At 34.1% G+C, this 19,205-nt stretch overlaps 1 protein-coding gene across 1 annotated transcript in view; it reads right to left on the bottom strand.

Annotated features, from left to right (window-relative positions):
- LOC106677203 (dachsous cadherin-related 1) overlaps nucleotides 1-19,205 on the bottom strand; it is a gene marked incomplete at its 5' end in the record, with an annotated part of 40,102 nt that overhangs the window by 4,697 nt on the left and 16,200 nt on the right. Inside the window, 8 exon segments of the mRNA XM_067048506.1 lie at nucleotides 651-954; nucleotides 1,080-1,376; nucleotides 1,645-1,930; nucleotides 2,079-2,402; nucleotides 3,438-3,957; nucleotides 5,222-5,591; nucleotides 5,686-6,003; nucleotides 9,359-10,406. Of these exon segments, the coding sequence (XP_066904607.1) occupies nucleotides 651-954; nucleotides 1,080-1,376; nucleotides 1,645-1,930; nucleotides 2,079-2,402; nucleotides 3,438-3,957; nucleotides 5,222-5,591; nucleotides 5,686-6,003; nucleotides 9,359-10,406 (3,467 nt within the window).

The raw sequence follows: 19,205 nt of genomic DNA, 5'->3' as shown, positions 1-19,205 counted from the left end.
TAATAAAAAAAAAATTGAATTAAAGCCTTCACAAAAATGTTGATACTGGATAAGAAGTTTTTTTGGCAGTATGACTTTGCTAGGGACTGAGAAAAAACATGGGAAAAAAGTGATATAGGCCAGTTTTGAAACTAACAGCCTTGTTATTGTCTTAAATTCTATAATTAAAGATTTGCTTATTGTTGCTTACACTAAAAACTATTTAATTAGTTACTTTATTGATGTTAATGTTGATTAATTGCTATTATCTAAAGAAATTAGTTTCTTAAATAAATAATTCAAACTCTATCCATTATAGTCTCAAAACTTTTTATTTCTCTTATACGTCCAATGTTTCGGCCAATCCGGCCATCTTCAGGGACAATCCACTCAATACCACTTTGAAAATATATAATTTAACAACTCTAAACTTCATGCAGGCTATTCTGCCCAGGTCAAAATATAAATATCTAATTAGTCAATTATCAATTAAAAATAAAGTCAATTTATTTATCTGCAGACACTATTCCTTAAAACTTTTATCACAACAATCATGAAATTAGTTTCAATTATTGTCCTATTTGGAAAATATAATTGTGATTTAAATGAAAATGGACAATATTAATGAGAAAAAGATAAAATATAATTTTTAAAAAAATGTTAATTTTTACCTGTATTCCCTCTGAGAGAAGGCAGCTTTGCTACTTCCACCGGTACCAACACTGATTCTAACTGCAGCGGTTGAAGACAAAGGAGGTTTGCCAGAATCTGTTGCCATGACTGTTAGGTCAATGACTTTTGGCACAGTAGTCGGGATGACGATTGCAGATCGGTTCAACAATAATGCTCCAGTTTTGTCATCTATCATAAAGCCTGGGGTGCTACCGACTAGGGAATATGTGATTTTATTGTTTTTCTCAGAATCTTCATCTGTTGCACTGACTGTCAATACAGTATAGAGACTGTCTCCAGTATCTATAAACAAGATGAAATGTATTTGAAATGTTGCGTTCAAGATTATTAATTACATAACTTAGTATACTCTAACACGTATATAAATCCCTTAAAATTAATATGAGCTAAAGAAATAAAAAAAGTACCTGATAAGAGAGTTGCGTGATAGTTCGGCTGACTGAAAACTGGAGGATTGTCATTATTGTCAGTAACAAGAACTGTGAGAATAGTGTGCGCAGTGTGGGCTGTATCCGATGCAGTGATTCCTAAGCGGTATTCCTTTACTGATTCATAATCTAACTGGTGGCACAAAGTAACTCTTCCACTAAAGCGATCAATGCTGAATTTTCCATCTTCTGGATCTGATAAATTGTATGTTAATGCTGGATTGGTGTCCACATCATTGGCAGTGATGGAAGTTAAAACACTTCCTACTTCTTTTCCTAAAACATCAATGAAAGTATTGATTCAAAATTTGTTTACACATGTTTATAGAAGCTGCCTAACTAAATTTCTAGAGGTTTAGTTAAGTGAGTGTAAGAAAAAATGCCATTCTGATGGTAGAATTTTAGTGTATTACTGTATCTTTCATGTAAAAATTACAAAAGGTTAATGAGCTAGGAAGAATTTTTTTTTCTCTACCAAAATTGATTTTAAAATACTTTGTTTATTTTAAAATAACTATCATGAATAATAATATTGAACAATTACCTTCATTAACAGTGATGACACTATGGGGAGGAAAATTTGGTTGGTTGTCATTTATGTCGACGATGTTGATGAGGATAGTGGAAGTACCCGTTAATTGTGGCACACCTTCATCGGTAGCTATCACAGTGAGACGGTAAGAATCACGAATTTCTCGATCAAGCACAATATTCATTTTCACAATTCCTGATGAGGGTGGTTCTATTATGAATGCGTTATCATGGTTTCCATCCACAATATGATACAACAATTGTGAATTTGAGCCTGTATCTAAATCTGTAGCGGACACCTATAAGAATGAAGGAAGCTATGAATGGTTGTAAAGGGGAGGAAAATGTCAATGTTCAAAATAAAATGAGGTTTCTTCATAAGAAATGAATAAATAAAATAACAACAAATTTCAATTATATAGAAATTTTTTAATTCTACAAACTTACCTGCATTACAAAAGTTCCTTTGTTATTTCCTTCCCATACAGTAGTTGAGTAAATTGACTGAGTGAATGTAGGTGAATTGTCATTCTGATCTGTCAAGTGGACAAGGACAGTTGTGTAGCCATAGAGAGGAGAACCAAGAGGGCTATCGGCTGTTGCTTCAACTGTTAGGCTGATTGGAGTACCAGCTTCATAATCCAATCCCGAACTTGATGATACACGGATAAGACCAGTAGTTGGATTTATTTCAAACCTTCTTGCTTCATTGCCTGACACAAGACTGTACCTAATTTGTTGCCTCCGACCGTCAGAACGAACTGCTGAAACCTGAAAATATAAGGCAAACATTTGTTCAAAAGAAATGTTTATTTATTTAACTCATAGGTCAATGTAGGTGTTCATTGAACATTTTTGAAAGAAACATTAAGATAAAGGCTTTTCTAAGTTAATTTTATGTTTTCAAACTGAAATAATAAGAAACATAATATACGTTTGTTTCTTTATTTCTTAACCATGAAATGTTCAATTTTGTACCAATTTTTTAATTTTGTAAATTATATGAATGATGTAACAACATGGAGCTGTTTTTAAATGTTAGAGCATGCTAAATAAAACCAACAGTAATATAGACTAAAAAACCAAGATAATAACTAACGATGGTACTTTCAAGATGATAGGAAGGAAAAATAGTAGTGATTTGATGATATCGGCATGGAAAAAATGAGAAAATAATTTATGCTTTGATGGCTGTTCTCAATTCTGATTTCAATCATGACTTGTCATTACAAGAAACTAGCCCATGAATTGTGTATTATTTTCATGCAAATTGAAAAGGTAATGAGCCTAATTCAGAATGTATCATCCTGTAATTACTGGGCAGATTGTATTCAGCTGGTTGTTATTTGGGACTGACTGATATCAACTTTAACAAAACAATATGCTTATTAACTTTTTTCTATTGCTCTATATATTTGTTATTTCATTTATAAATTTTATTTCCTCTTTGCAAAAGAAAAAAATGCACTCAAATCAGTTTTAGAATGATATTGTCACTATACAAGAGATATATTAGGAGTGGGTCAGAAGGATTAGCTCATTTTGACTAATACTTGATTAGTTCCTTTTCAAATAAGAAGGAAAGGTTACATTCGAGGTAAAGGCCAAACTCAAATGTATGGCTTTATGCACTATTGGCCAGATATGATCAATTTGGGATAGAAAAAAATATTTATAAATCTGATAATGAAACAGATTGGCAAAGACAAGATTATAATCAGAGGTCAGTCATAAGAATCTCCCCTTTTTGACTCATTTCAGATAGGATTTTTATCAAATAAATAAGGTAACCATACTTTTACTCACCTGTAATACTTCTGTGCCGACTGGTGGATTTTCTTGCATGTATGTTGCATAACTGGAATTTTGAAACCTCAGAGTAGGAGCTCCTTCTGGTCCTTCACCAACCCGGATCTCAATAAGCCCTGATGCACTTTGGGGCGGGTTACCCCTATCAGTTGCTAGAACTTCCAGATGGTACAGCCGTCCGTTTTCCATGGCAAGGCTTGAAGTCGCAGTGACGACCCCGGTCTTGGGATCCATACGGAATTTGTTGTTGGGCGGTTCGTTCAAGAAGCTAAATACTATGTCAGAATTGGTCCCTTCGTCGGCATCGGTGGCTGTCACCTTGAGAAGTTCTTTTCCTGATGGAACATAGGAAGGAACTTGGGCTGTAAAGGGATACCTGGAGAATTCGGGTTTGTTGTCGTTAACATCTTCCACACGTACTTCTACAGAAACTTTTTCTGATCTAGCATCGTATCGGCCATTATCTGTCGCCACAACTTGAAAGTGATAGATGTTCTGCTTTTCTCGATCGAACAACCTGAAAAATGAGTTAATATAATAATTTAATATTTTAGGAATAGGAGAAGTATATTCTAGATTGGTTCGCCAAAAAATGGTCAGAGTTTAAATATTTTTGAATTGTAATGAATTATTTCCAATCAAGTATGGTGTTGGGAACAATAAAAAAATATAAAATAAAACTAGTGCAGCTTTCTGATGCCCTGAAGATGGATGTGTACATTCCACAAGGTTTCTCTTCCAACGGTTCGACCGGGAATCGCAGTATAATTTACAAAGCTTGGAGAAAATTGTTTCTAGAAGATACTGGCCTGGAAGAGGCAGAAAAACTTCTCCAATGGCAGTCATTCGCTTGTTTTGCAACTTTACTTCAACAGTTGACCCGCTACGGTACGAAGGTAGAATAAAAAATTACGAAACGGAGAAAAAAACTATCACGTTGAGAAAGAGAATACCTCAACCAGACCATTTTACATTTTATCAGCAGCTAACGCTTTGTTCCGTTAAGTCAAAGGTAATAATATACTTCTTTACGATTACTCTCCATTCTGCTACGCACTAGAGCTTTTCTATTATTTATTAAAAGATTTTAAGAAGACGCTATTATTTATTAAAAGACGCAGATCAGAATGCCAGGAAAAATTCTGTGATAACTGATCAAATAACAGAAGACTAAGAAAGTTTATTTCACAGAAGGATTGATATAAGTTTTTCTTATTAGCGAATAAGTATAGGAAGTTTTTTATGAGTTATTAATCAAGGTTAGACCATCACTGCAGATTATTAGAAAATCAATCCTCCTACTAACAAGTACTAAATCCTCCTCCTGTTAACTACTTTTAATCAACAGCATTATTTTTCGAAATCTTAGGAAGTAAAGTCACGTTTTGATATGGTTTAAGTTGGTTGTAGACTGTGAATTTCGTAATACGCACACCGAATTAAGTTTCCATAACTTTCTCAATCGGGGTTCCGTGAAATAATTAGGAATGGGCTATTCAGCAATCAAATTGATTACAGTTTTAAACCTTACCATCTCAGATTTTCTTCCATTTTGCAGAGATTATAAAAATTAGTTTATGAAATTAATTTTTGTGAGCAAAATAAAAAAAAAAAAAGGTAAAAATTATTAATGTACTTATTTTAAATCATAGTTTAGAAGAGTTAAACCCTTTAACAGGCATTATTTATAACACTCCAACAAAACATAAATTGTATACATCAAAATATATTCACAAATTTAACAAGAATAGCCTTAGTAAAAGATACATATGATAACTTACCCCGCGGTATAGATGAGCCCCGTGTTCTGGTCTATCCTGAAGAAGGCCTGAGACTCATTAGCCAAGGAGTAAGAGAGCTTGGCGTTGTCTCCTTGGTCCCTGTCGGTAGCACTGACGTTGAGGACCAAGCTTCCCAAAGGAGCATCCTCTCTGACACGGCCCCGGTAGCTCGACTCGCTGAACACGGGAGGGTTGTCGTTCTCGTCCTGTACCCTCACAGAGAAGTTACAAGAGGAAGAGAGTGGAGGAGACCCACCATCGGAGGCAGTGACGGTGAGGCGGTAGCTACTCTGGGCCTCCCGGTCCAAGGGCCGGGCGCTCAGCTCTCCAGTGTGCACGTCCAAGCTGAATCTGTTACCGGTGTTTCCGCCTGTAAGAGGTTGAGATACTGAGGATCAGTATACATAGTCTATTGATAATACAAAATAATACCAGAATTTAGACTAGCAATATCAAAAACTAACCTGTAATGGTGTAAGTGATGTCTGCATTGGCACCAGTATCCCTATCATGAGCCTGGAAACGATGGATGACCCCGAACTCGGAGTTCTCTGGAACACCTAGAGGATAGCAGGCTGGAAACCGAGGAGCGTGGTCGTTGGCATCGATGACCGTAACAGAGAGAATAGTTGTGTCATAGCGTTCACCTTCGGCGACGTAAAAGACCACATCATAGTAGGGTACGGTCTCTCGGTCCAAGACTCCTCCCAGGGTGACCACTCCGGTGATGGGGTCGACGATGAACTTATCTGAACTTGAAGTGTAGATCAGGCCGTTGCTCCCTGAATTAATTAAAAATAAAAAGATTCTAAACACAAATTTTTAAATGAAACCAAAATTTTTTATGAAATATAAGATATCCGAAGTAGTGAACCCAAAGTTAAACACACCTTTTAACTGTTATAACAGGAAAACTCACAAAATTCGCTCCGTATCAAATATTAAAATCGATAACTCGATTTAATTAGGTGGAAATTACGATTAAGAGTGCCATTTAGCATACTACACCCACAAGAACACACATAATTGATACTACTAGCACATAATTGATACTAATTTCAAAATTACTGGAATATAACAAAAGGCATTTGTTTATCTCGGAGCGCTAAACAGGTTCTAACATAAATGTTAAACTTTGTTGTTAACCGTTAACAGAACAATCACTAGAAAATTATTATGTACTGTCTTTATGAGATCAACTAAGAACATATAATCTGAATTTAAAAAAGAAAAAAAAGGAATACCGGATGACGAGTATTCTTGACAAGAAAATTGGCTCGGTATTTATGCCAAGAATAAAGGGTGCAGCAGAGTTTGAAACCTCACCACAAAGGCTGTACAAACCTCGAGTAAGGAGGCATTTAATTTCGATAGTATTGCTCATTTAAAATTATTATTGTTTATCTATGGATAGTAAGTGCCTTTATAATCGGAAGCTAGTAGGCTATCAATTACCATCAAGGTAGTCCTGGCAAGCCTCGTGCTGAGAAGGTTCAAGCAATTACAGCTAACTCCATCTTTGTAACTAGTACAGATAGTGTTCTCAAGGCGATGTCTACAAATGCAGTTAATAAAACTCGAAGGTATTTATTATTTATTACGATGGAGCAGTCAAAGAAGAAATGAGCACATCCAGTTGTCTTGGATGCATTAACTAGTTATTTGATACAATATTTATAACATATGGCTCGTTACAGGTATACGTTTTGAGGCAGAGAAAAGTTCAGTGTAACTGGGATTCAATGGTGTTATTTTAATTTTCCGATGGAACAAAGACCAGTTTTTCTTCTGGAACAAAAACACTGACAAGGAGATGAGACACGGAGGCAGTGACAGAGATCCCCTTCTCGGAACCGATTTTATCTCTTACCGTAGGGGGCGCTGCTTCCACTCCCAAGGTTTCATCTAATGACAGCTTTTAAGGCAACTGTAAATATCCTCTTTCTGACTAATATTTGTCTTTTTCACAGCACACAGCTCCCCAGACGCTATCCGTTCTGGGGTTGGCCAAAATCATGTACTGGTGTGTGCCCTGGGGATGCTATTATTTGTTAACATTTATTTTATGGATGGCTTGGGAATACAGAGGATTTCTGCGAATTTTGTAAGAGAAATCTGCAAATTATGCCACAGCATGATATGAGTGTATATTATTATATTATATATTTGTATAAGCGTTATTAATGAGAATGCAGAACATTGAATACAGGTAAACTTTATAAGATGGTATCGTATATTGCTATTTTTAAAACCAGTAAGGTTAATACAGAAGGTTTCATGAAGAAACGTCAGTAACTACAGCAGTGTTACACAAAACCTCTTTCACATATTAAAAAATAAATAAAGAAATGAAAAGAGAAATCATTGGACAAAAAATATAAAATCAAACGAGTGTTCGCAATAAAAACCCATCATAGAAAAATTTTTGAAAAAATAAATACTCTTGTTGTTGTTGGTACATAATGCTTTGTGATCTACCAAACTCCAATTCTCTTCAAATCAAACTGGCTTCGGAAAGTTGGGCACACCGTTGTAAAGTTGATGATATGAAGTAATTTAAAAATTATTAATGTCTGCATATAAAAAATCATAAAGTGAGGTTCTATCCAGAGTATTTCGGTAAATGATGAAAAATTAAGACTATTATTACTAAAATTTTGCTGAACACTCTGCTGTTACTTAAAAATCACAATTCAATAATGATATTGTCTCCACATGGCAAAAAACAGATGATACCTTGGAAGAAGCAAAACACAGTGACACCCATAATTAATGACCAGAAATTCCAGTTTTACTCTCAAGGGATTTCTTTTGCTCTCACCTCATTAGCTAAGGTGTAAATAATTATTGACATGATTGTTTGTAATAACATTAAGAGAAAAAAAGAGAGAGAGATATATCAAGTTCCAATACGACCTTGGACCTATCTGTCTTCTTATACATACAAACTATCATTGAATAAAATAATACAAAATTTTAATAATATAAAGGTTTTATTGAATGAATTAAAAATGTAATAATAATTGTCACAAAAATTGTTTCTTAAAATTTCTTTTCAAAATGTAACAAAAAAATCAATAGCAAAGAACCCTGGAGGGAGCCGTTCTAACAAGGTGTCGCCTGCTCATTAAAAATATATCTATCTTTGAGTAGTTTGATAGTAGACTTGTTAAAATACAGGAGGAGAGAGATAAGTTATGCAAAACTGTCTTAATGAGGATTTAAATGCGACCATTGATTAAAATAGGTGTGGAAAAGGAAGTGGTTGCAAAAAGAGACAGGATAACGAGGGGATGTAGCCGGAGTCGACACTGCCTTATATATATACTCTCAATTAAATTACTCCGCCACCTGAATAATTACAATAGGCTACGATCTGAATTAATAATAATTGTCTAGGGTGCCTGTGTTTCTGAACCCCAGCAAGGTTAGTATCAAATAATGCAGTATCTGTGCAATGCGTCCAAATTATATTACATCATTAACATTTTAATATTACATTGCAAAATCCTATTAGTTTAGAAATTTTTATTTCTTCCATACGTGACTTTAACCATCAAGGAAAAATAATTACAGTCATGTTTATAAGTTCCAAGGAAATTACTTATCGTGGGGCTTTGGAACACACCTAACGTCAAATATGACCATAATATGAGTTTCGCAAAAGGTAATGTAAAACGATTTCTCCATAGTGCCTTGTTTTGCAAGATGCACGTTCGGGATTAAGCGCTATGAGTGACAGAATACAGTTGCAAAACACTTTCATGACAGTAACTTCACGATTACGTAAAGTATCTAATATGTATGTGTTCATATTACTGCTATGGAACTTGTAAAGAAAATATTACCTTCAGAATCGATGAGTGACACTAAGGGAATTGTCCTGATATAATTAATAAGGCATCTGACAGATAGACTCAACCGTGTCAAAGATATATTTAGCAATCTAAGATGCCAAATGCTCAAGAAAAAGTTAACATTAGATTATGATCTCAGAAATTATATCAATCAAGAAGGTTTTACGTTAAAGTAAATAAAATCAAAATAGGTAGTGTAATCAGAAGAGGAATGGGTTCGCTAAGAAATATAAAAAGAGTTATTCAATAACACGTTTTTGTTTAAATTCAAATAACTTACCTCCACTTATGGGTGATTTAGCTTGCAATCGTGTTATGAAGGTGCCGATGGAAGCATCCTCGGACACATTGGCGCTGTAATACCTGCTGGAGAATGCTGGAGGTGATTCGGTCGCCCCACGGACAGCTATGACCAGCGACATGGAACCCTGAAGAGGAGGAGATCCCTGATCGCTAGCAGTGATGTTGAGTACGCTTCGGGCCGCGGGGTCCAGGGTTCCTGCAACGCTGAGGAGACCAGTTTCAAAGTTCAGATTGAACCTGCCTTCATCGTTGCCGGACGTCAAGACGTAAGTTACACGACCAAATTCACCAGAATCTCTATCAACAGCCATTACTTGACACAGAGGATCACCCAGTTCAGATCCTTCTTTGGCGAATATGCTCCTGACCATCGGCGAAATGAACACTGGTCTGTTGTCGTTGACGTCACGAACTTTGATCCTCGCCGTAATGGTGGAACTCAAGCGTTCGGATTCGTTAAGTGCTTGATCTGTAGCACGCACTACTATGGTGTACTCCGCAATATCTTCATAGTCCAGAGGTTTGCTGACGGATAATGTTCCTGTAAGTGCATCGACAGAAAAGACTTCAACTGGGTGTGATTTTATCAAAGTATAATGGATGTCTCCGTTGGGGGACGAGTCGGCGTCATTGGCCACGAAGTTGAAGACGGCTGTTCCGACGGAGACGTCTTCTTGGAGCTCAAGGTGGAGAACGTCCTTGCCCCAAACTGGAGGGTTGTCGTTAACGTCAGTGACCTCGACCTTGACAATGACGGCGCTGCTCTGGTGGTTGATGGTGGTGCTGGTATCGAGGGCTCTGACTTCCAGTCTATACTCTGAGCACTGCTCTCTGTCGAGGGCCCTGGTTACCACGAGGGAGCCGCTTCCCCTGTCCAGGTCGAAGGCTGCACCGGGCTCCGTGGGCTGGATCGAGCTGAGGCTGTACATGAGGTGACCGGCGCGGGCTCGTCCCGACGCAGACTGGCTGCCCTCTGAGCCCACCACGTTACCCACGACAAAACCGACTCCTGCATCCTCTCGCACCTGAGGACAAAATAATTTTGATGAAACAAACAATGAAAAGCAACTTTATTTTTAAAATAGTCTAAATATTATATAAAAATAAGAATAAAAACAATATTCTAAAACAATACTGTGGCTACAAAAATCCGAGGGAGAAATACAAGTATTATTCAGTTCTTTATGATGGACATAAATTACTAATTAGAAGTGACAAGGTACCGACAAGGATTTGGGTCGGTATAACCTTGAAAAGATAAATCCAGTTTACAAGAGCAAACTCCACATATCCTCCATAATTATTTTCCTGGTATTCACTAATTCCATACCTTGTCTATTTCTATTCTCTATAAACATCTATTATTCTGCAAAGTTTTAATAAACACTTAAACACTATTTACAGAACCATTTTGCTGCCTCCCATCTGGAAGGGGATCATACTTGTTAGTTGTGTTAGCAAGAGCTTTATGGGCGAATCAGTTACCACATTGAGAACAATAAATGTCAAAATGTTTACTTCATATGAAAATTCACACTCGGAAAAAAGGGATATGAATTGAAACAAATAGAAAAAAAATCTACACAGACGTGATTCGTCTTGATTTTCTGTGTTACAGCCCTTATACAACATATACAGTCTTATAAGATTTTTTTTAATTGAATCATCTAATAGTGAGGTTAAATTTTTATCTAGACAATATATGAGTATGTAATGGATCCATTAGGGTAAATCATAAATCTCCTTCCATGGACTCAGGTTCCCGCTATTCCAAGACTATAAAACAAATGGGCGGTAAAGGGGAATGCGTTATGGATTAGTCATGCACTTCCTGGCAACAAAATACATAACTTAAAAAACACATAAAAAGCTATGTACCGCATGGTTTAATTGTACTCTTAGAATAAGCAACATTCAGCGTTCGAGGACATTTATGCATTTCTATATACAATCGTCTGGCAAAGACAGTGCAGCAATTTAGTATGAGAAAGTACAAGAAATTAAAATGTGCAGTAAATATAGAAACAAGGGAATCTAAATGTCATAAAAATAATTTATTCGAAATATGAATGTAACAAGGTTTATGGTTCTCAGGCAGGGGCGGGTCAAGGAATTCTCAAAGGTGGGAGGGGGCTTAAAGAAAAGCATTCTTGTACTTAGTATACCTCATTTTATCAAGTTCATCTATTTCTTATTTGAAATATTGTCATATAGTTACATAAATAAAAATTTACAATATAATATTATTTAAACAATGTCTTTCACTACTAATACATTCAAATTGTTTAAATAATGTTATGTTTTAATTTTAATTGATGTAACTATATGAAAATATTTCAAATAAGAAATAGATTCACTTAATAAAATGAGGTGTATTAGTACATGGATATGGGGAATACCCGGAAAGTGGTAGAACAAATACAGAATAGTGATAGTATTCTAAATGGAAGTTTTTTTACGTCAACATTTTAACAAATAAAAACGAACAGCTTCATAGGAAAGAAAATCCGTAATACGAGTTTAGTTTCTACAACAGTTTAATAAATCACAATAAAGCCGTTATGCAAAAGTGAAAGATCAGGTGATCTTCTGATATGCTTTTTATGTTCGAATTGGATGAATTTTTTTTTTCTCCTTTTTTATTCATCAAATTCTTTAATCTTTTGTATTTATCCAATGTTTATCATTTCTAACTCTGAGAATTGTTAATTTTTTTAAAACAAAATTAAAGGTATTTTAGAGGAAGAAGGATTTTTTTTATTCGTCATTTAAGCTAATTATATTATTTAATTAGAATAAGATCTAGCTGATATTAAAAACCGGGAGCGCGGTGGAAACGTGGTAAGGCACGATGCTATTAACTCCAAGTAAAATTGTTTTCTGTTACACTGTAGCCGTGAGTTAACCCTGTAGGTTCTCTTGGAGCCCACCTGGGGTCCATCCAGCCTCAGGAATTGGGTACCCTTAATTGAATAAAAATCTGGTGGCTGAGCGTAGTTCTGACCAAATCACCTCCTTGCACAACCGTTGGTCTAGTAACAGTGCTTCCTTACAAAGTATTGAACCCCTGACCCTTCGTGGCTTGTAGTGGTACAGATTTTGATTTTTTATATTAAACACTATTAAGCTATGCATTGACATGCCCAGTTTGATCAAAATCTTTAGAATTGTTTTCGAGGTAATCGAAAAAAAGGTGAAAAAGTCGATTTTATAAAAGAGCTCTTCTGGTCGGTCGATTTTCTCGAAAAATTTGCTCATCCCAGACCATATACTCCCCCCCCCCACCTTTAGATATTTCAGTTTCGTAAGAGTTTTCGTTTTTGGTCTAGGCTGTTCAACGAAAGCTAGCGGCTAGATGAGATTACGGTCCTTCTTGGGGATCTTGGTATCTTAAATACAAAGATTATTTTTGCTACGGTTCCAAGAAATAAATGTCATGTGTAGATGTTGTTAATATGAGTACAATTATAAACTGCCAAATAAACAAATGATAACACTCAACAACAATGGATAGATATTATGATATAACTGAAGATTTTAAAATACCTGTAAATAACGAAGTGGCCGACTATTTGTCCATTGAGAGACATCGTGAGTACACAAAGCAATAAGGCTACATTAATGCAGACCAAAAGCACTAGATAAATATCCAGGCTAAGTCACTCCAAGATATTCCAACACATTTTATTTTGGTGTCTCAAGGCTTTTCATTTTCGAAATTTTTCAATTATAATTTAACAATATTTTTCATGAGGGATTCCATTTTTTATTTATTCATAGATATGTTTGATACTTATAACTAATTTTATTTGTTTTTTTACGCATTATTTAATATGTGAGCGTGGAAAATGATTAAAGAAAAAAATAATCTACGATGAAAAATTGTTTACATTGTATTCTTCATCAACTAGCAGCTCAATTCATAATGTACGGAGAAAAGCTGGCGTATATGTCGAGAGTTCATTAGAGACGGGAAAAAGATGTAAAAGACGTTATTATTAGTGTTTATGTTTTAAATGAAGACGTGAAGAAAAAAAGATCGAAGAGGCATAGCGGAGACAAGGGTCCAAAGGTACAGGGTTTCGGTAGAAATCCGGTTGTGAGTGCAAAAGGAGGAGCTCGCGGTCCGACTCTTTTTTATTTATTTTTTTTTATCCCTTTTTTTATTTCTTCCTCTTTGGCTCGGAATTTTGGCGAGTCGCATAAATTTGGTGTCTTTCTGTCACAGAGAGGTGGGAGGGGGGTCTGTCAGCGGAGCGGTCAGTGGTCAGCGCCCTCTCTGTCTGATTCGGGGCAATTAAAATACTCGTCCCGTCTCCCCTCAGGGTGCGCATTCGCCCATGTCCTAACTACTTCACTTGCTCTCTGTGAATTCGGATATTTTGGTATCCAACATTAAACTAGAAAGCGGACAAAAAATCAGTCCATATGAAACTTTGCCTTGTTTGAAACTCAGCGTAAAAGATTTCAACAAAATCTCACAATGTCCATTATGAAGAGTTTTCGCAGCTCGAAACAATATTTTCATATAGTAAAGGTTTTTTTACTTAACAAGTAGAACTATCTGGTTGCCCATAATTTATACAAAGAAGATTGGTCGGTTCACTCAGCATTACCCGATAAAAAAAAACGTGATAGCTATTATAATTATTTTTTTTGAAAAGGGAGTTCCAAAAACAGATTTTGAAAAAGTAAGCTTTTGTAAAGTAAATTTTTAAATATCTTTTGTCAAAAGTTTTACTTTAATATAAAATTGTAATAAATGCTAATAAAAAGTTTATTAATTATATCATAACTATACATTTAAAAGCCATATGCAGAAGGAATTCAAGGGCGATTTTTCAACATAGCCAGCTGATAAACTAATGGAGGAGGCCGTTGTAAGGATGTATGTAGAGCAGTAGCATTTGATTCAAAGCATTAATTAGAATTAAGTACAATTTATTTCTAAGTAAACTAAAATAAGCCTACAAAGTCTAGAAGCTGATATGAGCCTATGTCTACGTTGGTCCAGTGATCGACTGTGATAGGTGTAGGAAGGTTGTGCTTTCCTAACGATAGCCTGGACTGTACATAGATTTTTGATAAATAAAATAAAATGTTTTGTTTTCAATTTAGTCTAAAGATTCTGGATGCCACTAAAAATATATTTACTTCTATCAATAGCAACAATACCATCTTACTGTCTTGTATAAAAACGCGAATAAATTTCTTCTTAATCATTTCGAATATTTTCTCGGGAAAAATTCCCCTCACAAAAAAATAAAACAAATTGTGTAATAAACAAGTAGAAAACAATCTACAACCGTTCTTTTATTTATGGAACAAGTGTTTTCCGAGATATCATCATAAATTTACTTTGCATTTTACAAGTAATTACTGCAGTTGTTATCCTAAACCGTGTGTAATTCTATCCATCTCTCTGAGGAATGCAGCAGCGCAGGAAATGACACTGCACATTGGTATAAATTTATGCCCAGCAGGTTACACTTTATCAAGCGGTTCCGTCATAGACAATAGACTGCACGAAGCGAAATTCTCATGCAAACATGTCAAGGGCGAGATTCCGCACATGATCTCTGGAATAGGAAAAATCATAAGCTTACTGTCCACTTAGGATTTAATAAAAAAATATATTCAATGGGAGAGTTACCGTATTTAATATCCGAACCAAGGAAACTCTGGCGGCCATGTCACGGAGGGAAAGAAATGGGAATATATACAACAGTCATCTCCGAAAACCCTAAACCATATTCTAGGACTAATAAGGTACATAAAAACCACCTTCCATACAGAAGGAGAAAAAGAATATTGTTTTCAGAGAATATACAATGCAAGTAGTTAATCCTGTCAGAGGTAGTATATGTCTTAATATAATGTTAATTAATATAACATAACAGAAATGTTAATTGTAACATTATTATTAAAAATGTTTTTTTGTTTTTTTTTGGCCAAGACTCCCATTGGAGTCCTATACTGCCTAACCATGGTGGGGGGGAGGGTTAAAGTTCTTCATTTTGTGGGACCACCCACTCAATGAAAAAAGTCAACGTCCCAGGCCGGATCCGACCCGGCACCACCAATAGACATCAAATTGGTAAGACTGTGTCTTAACCATTGACCTACGGGCGGCCCATTAAAAATGTTGATATCATTTTTTTATTAATATTTTGATGTGCAACAGCTTACATTGACCAATAGCAAAATGTAATGGACTAAAATTTTTAATGGAACAGTGTAAAAGATGTGAGATATTATTAAAAATTTTAATTATAACAAAAATATCCATATAGTCTCAATTTTTTTTTATCTTATAACTACGTTTCGGCCAATCCGACCATTCTCAAGGATATATCAACTAACATTTTCAATTACATTCTACTCATTATAAATTAATTCTAGGAATATTCTGAAAAATTTCCTACATTATTTACAATATCACGGCTGGCATTGGTTATCAAACTATTATTAGTCAAATTTAATCATTAGCCAATAAGCTATAAAACATTATTAAAATAGGGAACAAAATGCAATGACAAATTAATTACCAGCTTTATCGCAGTTTCACTCATTATAATTATTCAGTTTACAATTTATATTTCACTCTATCAGTATATGAACCAAACATTTTTTAATCCACCTCAACATCTCAGGTTTACCACATCTTCATTATATTTTTAATTTTATTCTAGTTTATTTATTTATATTAGAATTTAAAACCTATCAAATTTAACTATATATTATTTATGATAACAATTTTTTTTTTATTATTGTTATAACTAATAAAAAAACCTGTCTCAAACAAGGTATTTGATTATGTATGGATTAAAATTTTTGTTACAATTAGCTATTGGCCTGTTTAAAGTGTAGGCATGAAAATGTTAACATAAGGTGTTATATATAATTATATTATTCACTAATGTAAATACATCTTTGAAACGCAGTTAAAAATAACCAATAAATTATAAGGGTATATACTTGTTGTATCATTCCTAAAACCAAAATAATATTTAGAATAGTAACGTATAAAATTGTTTGGATTCATTTCTTCCATAAATTTTCAGCTTAGAAACGACAATAAATTTGGTTAAAATAGCAATAAAATTTTTCTTAAATAAGGTTCTCGTTTATTCAATTTTCGTTTTCCTCTTACCCTCCAATTTCATTTATAAAATAAAACAACGCCATGTTCGCGTGTAATCCCATTTGCCTCGTTAATGTACGGACAGATGAGCTATAAAACGTATGTAAGAAATTAAGACAGATTTTCATAAAAACGCTCATTACGAGAGTGAAGATACCAGATAAAAAAAAAAAATAAAAAAGGTAGCGCTTTGCAGTAAATAATCGCAATAGGGTTTTGATTAACGATCCAACTTCACAAGCTGTTTAAAAACTTAATAGTTGAGGTGATCCGCTTTATTTTGTTTTTTGCCCTTTGAAGATAGACATGGTTTTAACTTTATAGATTCTATAAATTAAGGCAGCTAGACAAAATAATTACAGCTGCTCGTAACTTTTTGTCCTTAAGATTTATGGATCAACGGACAATATTTATGCGCTGGTCTTTCATTCTTTATCCATTTCCATATAATAATTTAAAGAGTCGTCACCTATTATAAAAGGAATCCTGTACCGAAATCAGGAATCGCGTTGTGTCCAGAAATTTGAATAGCCGCCCGGAGGACCACAGATCATTTTGTGTATATATATACATTATTGCACTTTATATATATATAATTTAAAGAGTTGTCACCTATTATAAAAGGAATCCTGTACCGAAATCGGGAATCGCGTTGTGTCCAGAAATTTGAATTGCCGCCCGGAGGACCACAGATCATTTTGTGTATATATATACATTATTGCACTTTATATATATATATTTAAATTGGCCTGAGTGTACCATGCAATTAAGATCAGAAAAGATTATATGTAATAGAATAAAATATGGCGTGCTATCAAGGTTATAAAATATTTCTTTCATTATTTAATAATATTTTTTTTTTTCAAATACATAAAGAAATTAGATGTTTTGAAGAAGTGTTGTTATATTTATAAATTGTTTTACTTCAAAGTCCACTTCATTTAACGAAACTATTTTTTTCTACTAGTAATTAGACCACACCATGCAAAAAATCAACCTGTTAGTTAAAATAATAGGTATATATATAGTTTTATTTGAGATTTTTTATAGGCATTTAACTTCAAATCCGTTTTTCACAATTAAGTTACTCTGTAGCTATGCTCCTGTCTGTAAAATGAAGTCCAAGTTTAATTCCACATTCCAACAAATTAAAGGGGAGAAAACCCAATCGCTAATCAAAGGAAAAAATATTCAAGATTAATTAACAAAAGTTTGGCCATGAAACATTATTTTGAGAAATAATGATATGACTTCTATAGTAAATTGTGTAATCGAATGATTATATAATGGTTCTTTAATTTTGGTTAAATAACGGAATTATTATTCTTTTTGGTTCATTACATATAATTTTTTTTTTCATTTTGTATCGTGTTATAGCTATCAACCGGATTTGATTTTTGGATTCAATTGAGAATAAATAAGTCGATATGATATTCGATAATCGAATGCCAATTTTATTTTTAGCTATAAATATAATACTATATTTAAATATATATATTTAAATAACTATATTTTTAAATACTACCTCACACTCAATTATCTCCACAAGACAACGCGTACTCTGTTTCCTGTGACATCCATTTTCGTAATTAATATATACACGCGTATATTTAAAGCAAAAGAGGTGTAAGTCATTCTTTTATCAATCAATTTTCAAAAAAACAAATAATTTATTCATTACTCAGTGCATTAACAAATTAAATAGTCGGATATACTAGTTTTAATTTAAAAGGCTGTCATTCCCTAGCAAAACGTTTCGCAAACTTTTCCTCTGCTGAATATCTCAAAACTCCAGTTTTGACTTATAAAAGGTCTACATTTAATAGCTTATATAATTACAAAGTGATCTAGGTATAATATAATACAATATAGTGTAATGTAGATTTTTTTGGGTTCCCAAAACATATCTATATATCTCTGATAGTCGTTTAATTTATTATATAAAAAGTGAAAAAAAGAAATCCATATAGTGTATACACTAGCTATTAAGAGTTAATTCTTTTTATATAAAAAGCTTTTAATTAAATACCCCATAAAAGTACAAAAGAACTAAGATTCTGTTTTATTAATATATGCAAATGTTCCAAACGGTCCTCAAAATGCTAATTTTGTAATTGCTGTAGTTTTTCGTTTTTCCTCCCGCCGCGGCAATTATCAAACTCGGGTGAAAATCCCTGGAATACGCCCAGTAGATACCGAAGTTAATTTATTCAAATGGCCATTTGTCATTTTCTCTTTGACCCGATGAAAAGATAAACTGAGACGAAGGGGTTAATAATGGATAGTGAATAATTTCATTGCGTGAATTAAAGTTTGAAGAGTCAAAAATAAAGTGAGCAATGTAATAAACCTGTTGAGAGTCCATTTCTGGTTCGAAGCGGCGTCCTGTTATCTGGCAAGAATTCCACTACCGCGCCTCTCTCTACGCCCGCGAACCACTGTCACTTCTGATTAAACAGTACTGATTATTTAATGGCCTTATGTACCTACGAATGTGTGTGTGTGTGTATTGTATTTATATATATATAAATATACACATACATACATTTTTAATCGGTTTTAAGATAAACCTATAAAATACAGTATGATTTTTAAAAAAGACAAAAATAGGATAAGAATTAGTTACATTCGATATTTCTAATATTAATTATATGCTAGATTTTGGATATGTATAAAACAT

This window comes from Halyomorpha halys, unplaced genomic scaffold, assembly GCF_000696795.3.
Source record: "Halyomorpha halys isolate HHAL.00 unplaced genomic scaffold, Hhal_1.1 Scaffold7.1, whole genome shotgun sequence".
NCBI classification, from domain to species: Eukaryota; Metazoa; Arthropoda; class Insecta; order Hemiptera; family Pentatomidae; genus Halyomorpha; species Halyomorpha halys.
Note: the sequence above shows the minus strand (reverse complement) of the source record. Positions and strands in the feature narration are given on the sequence as shown.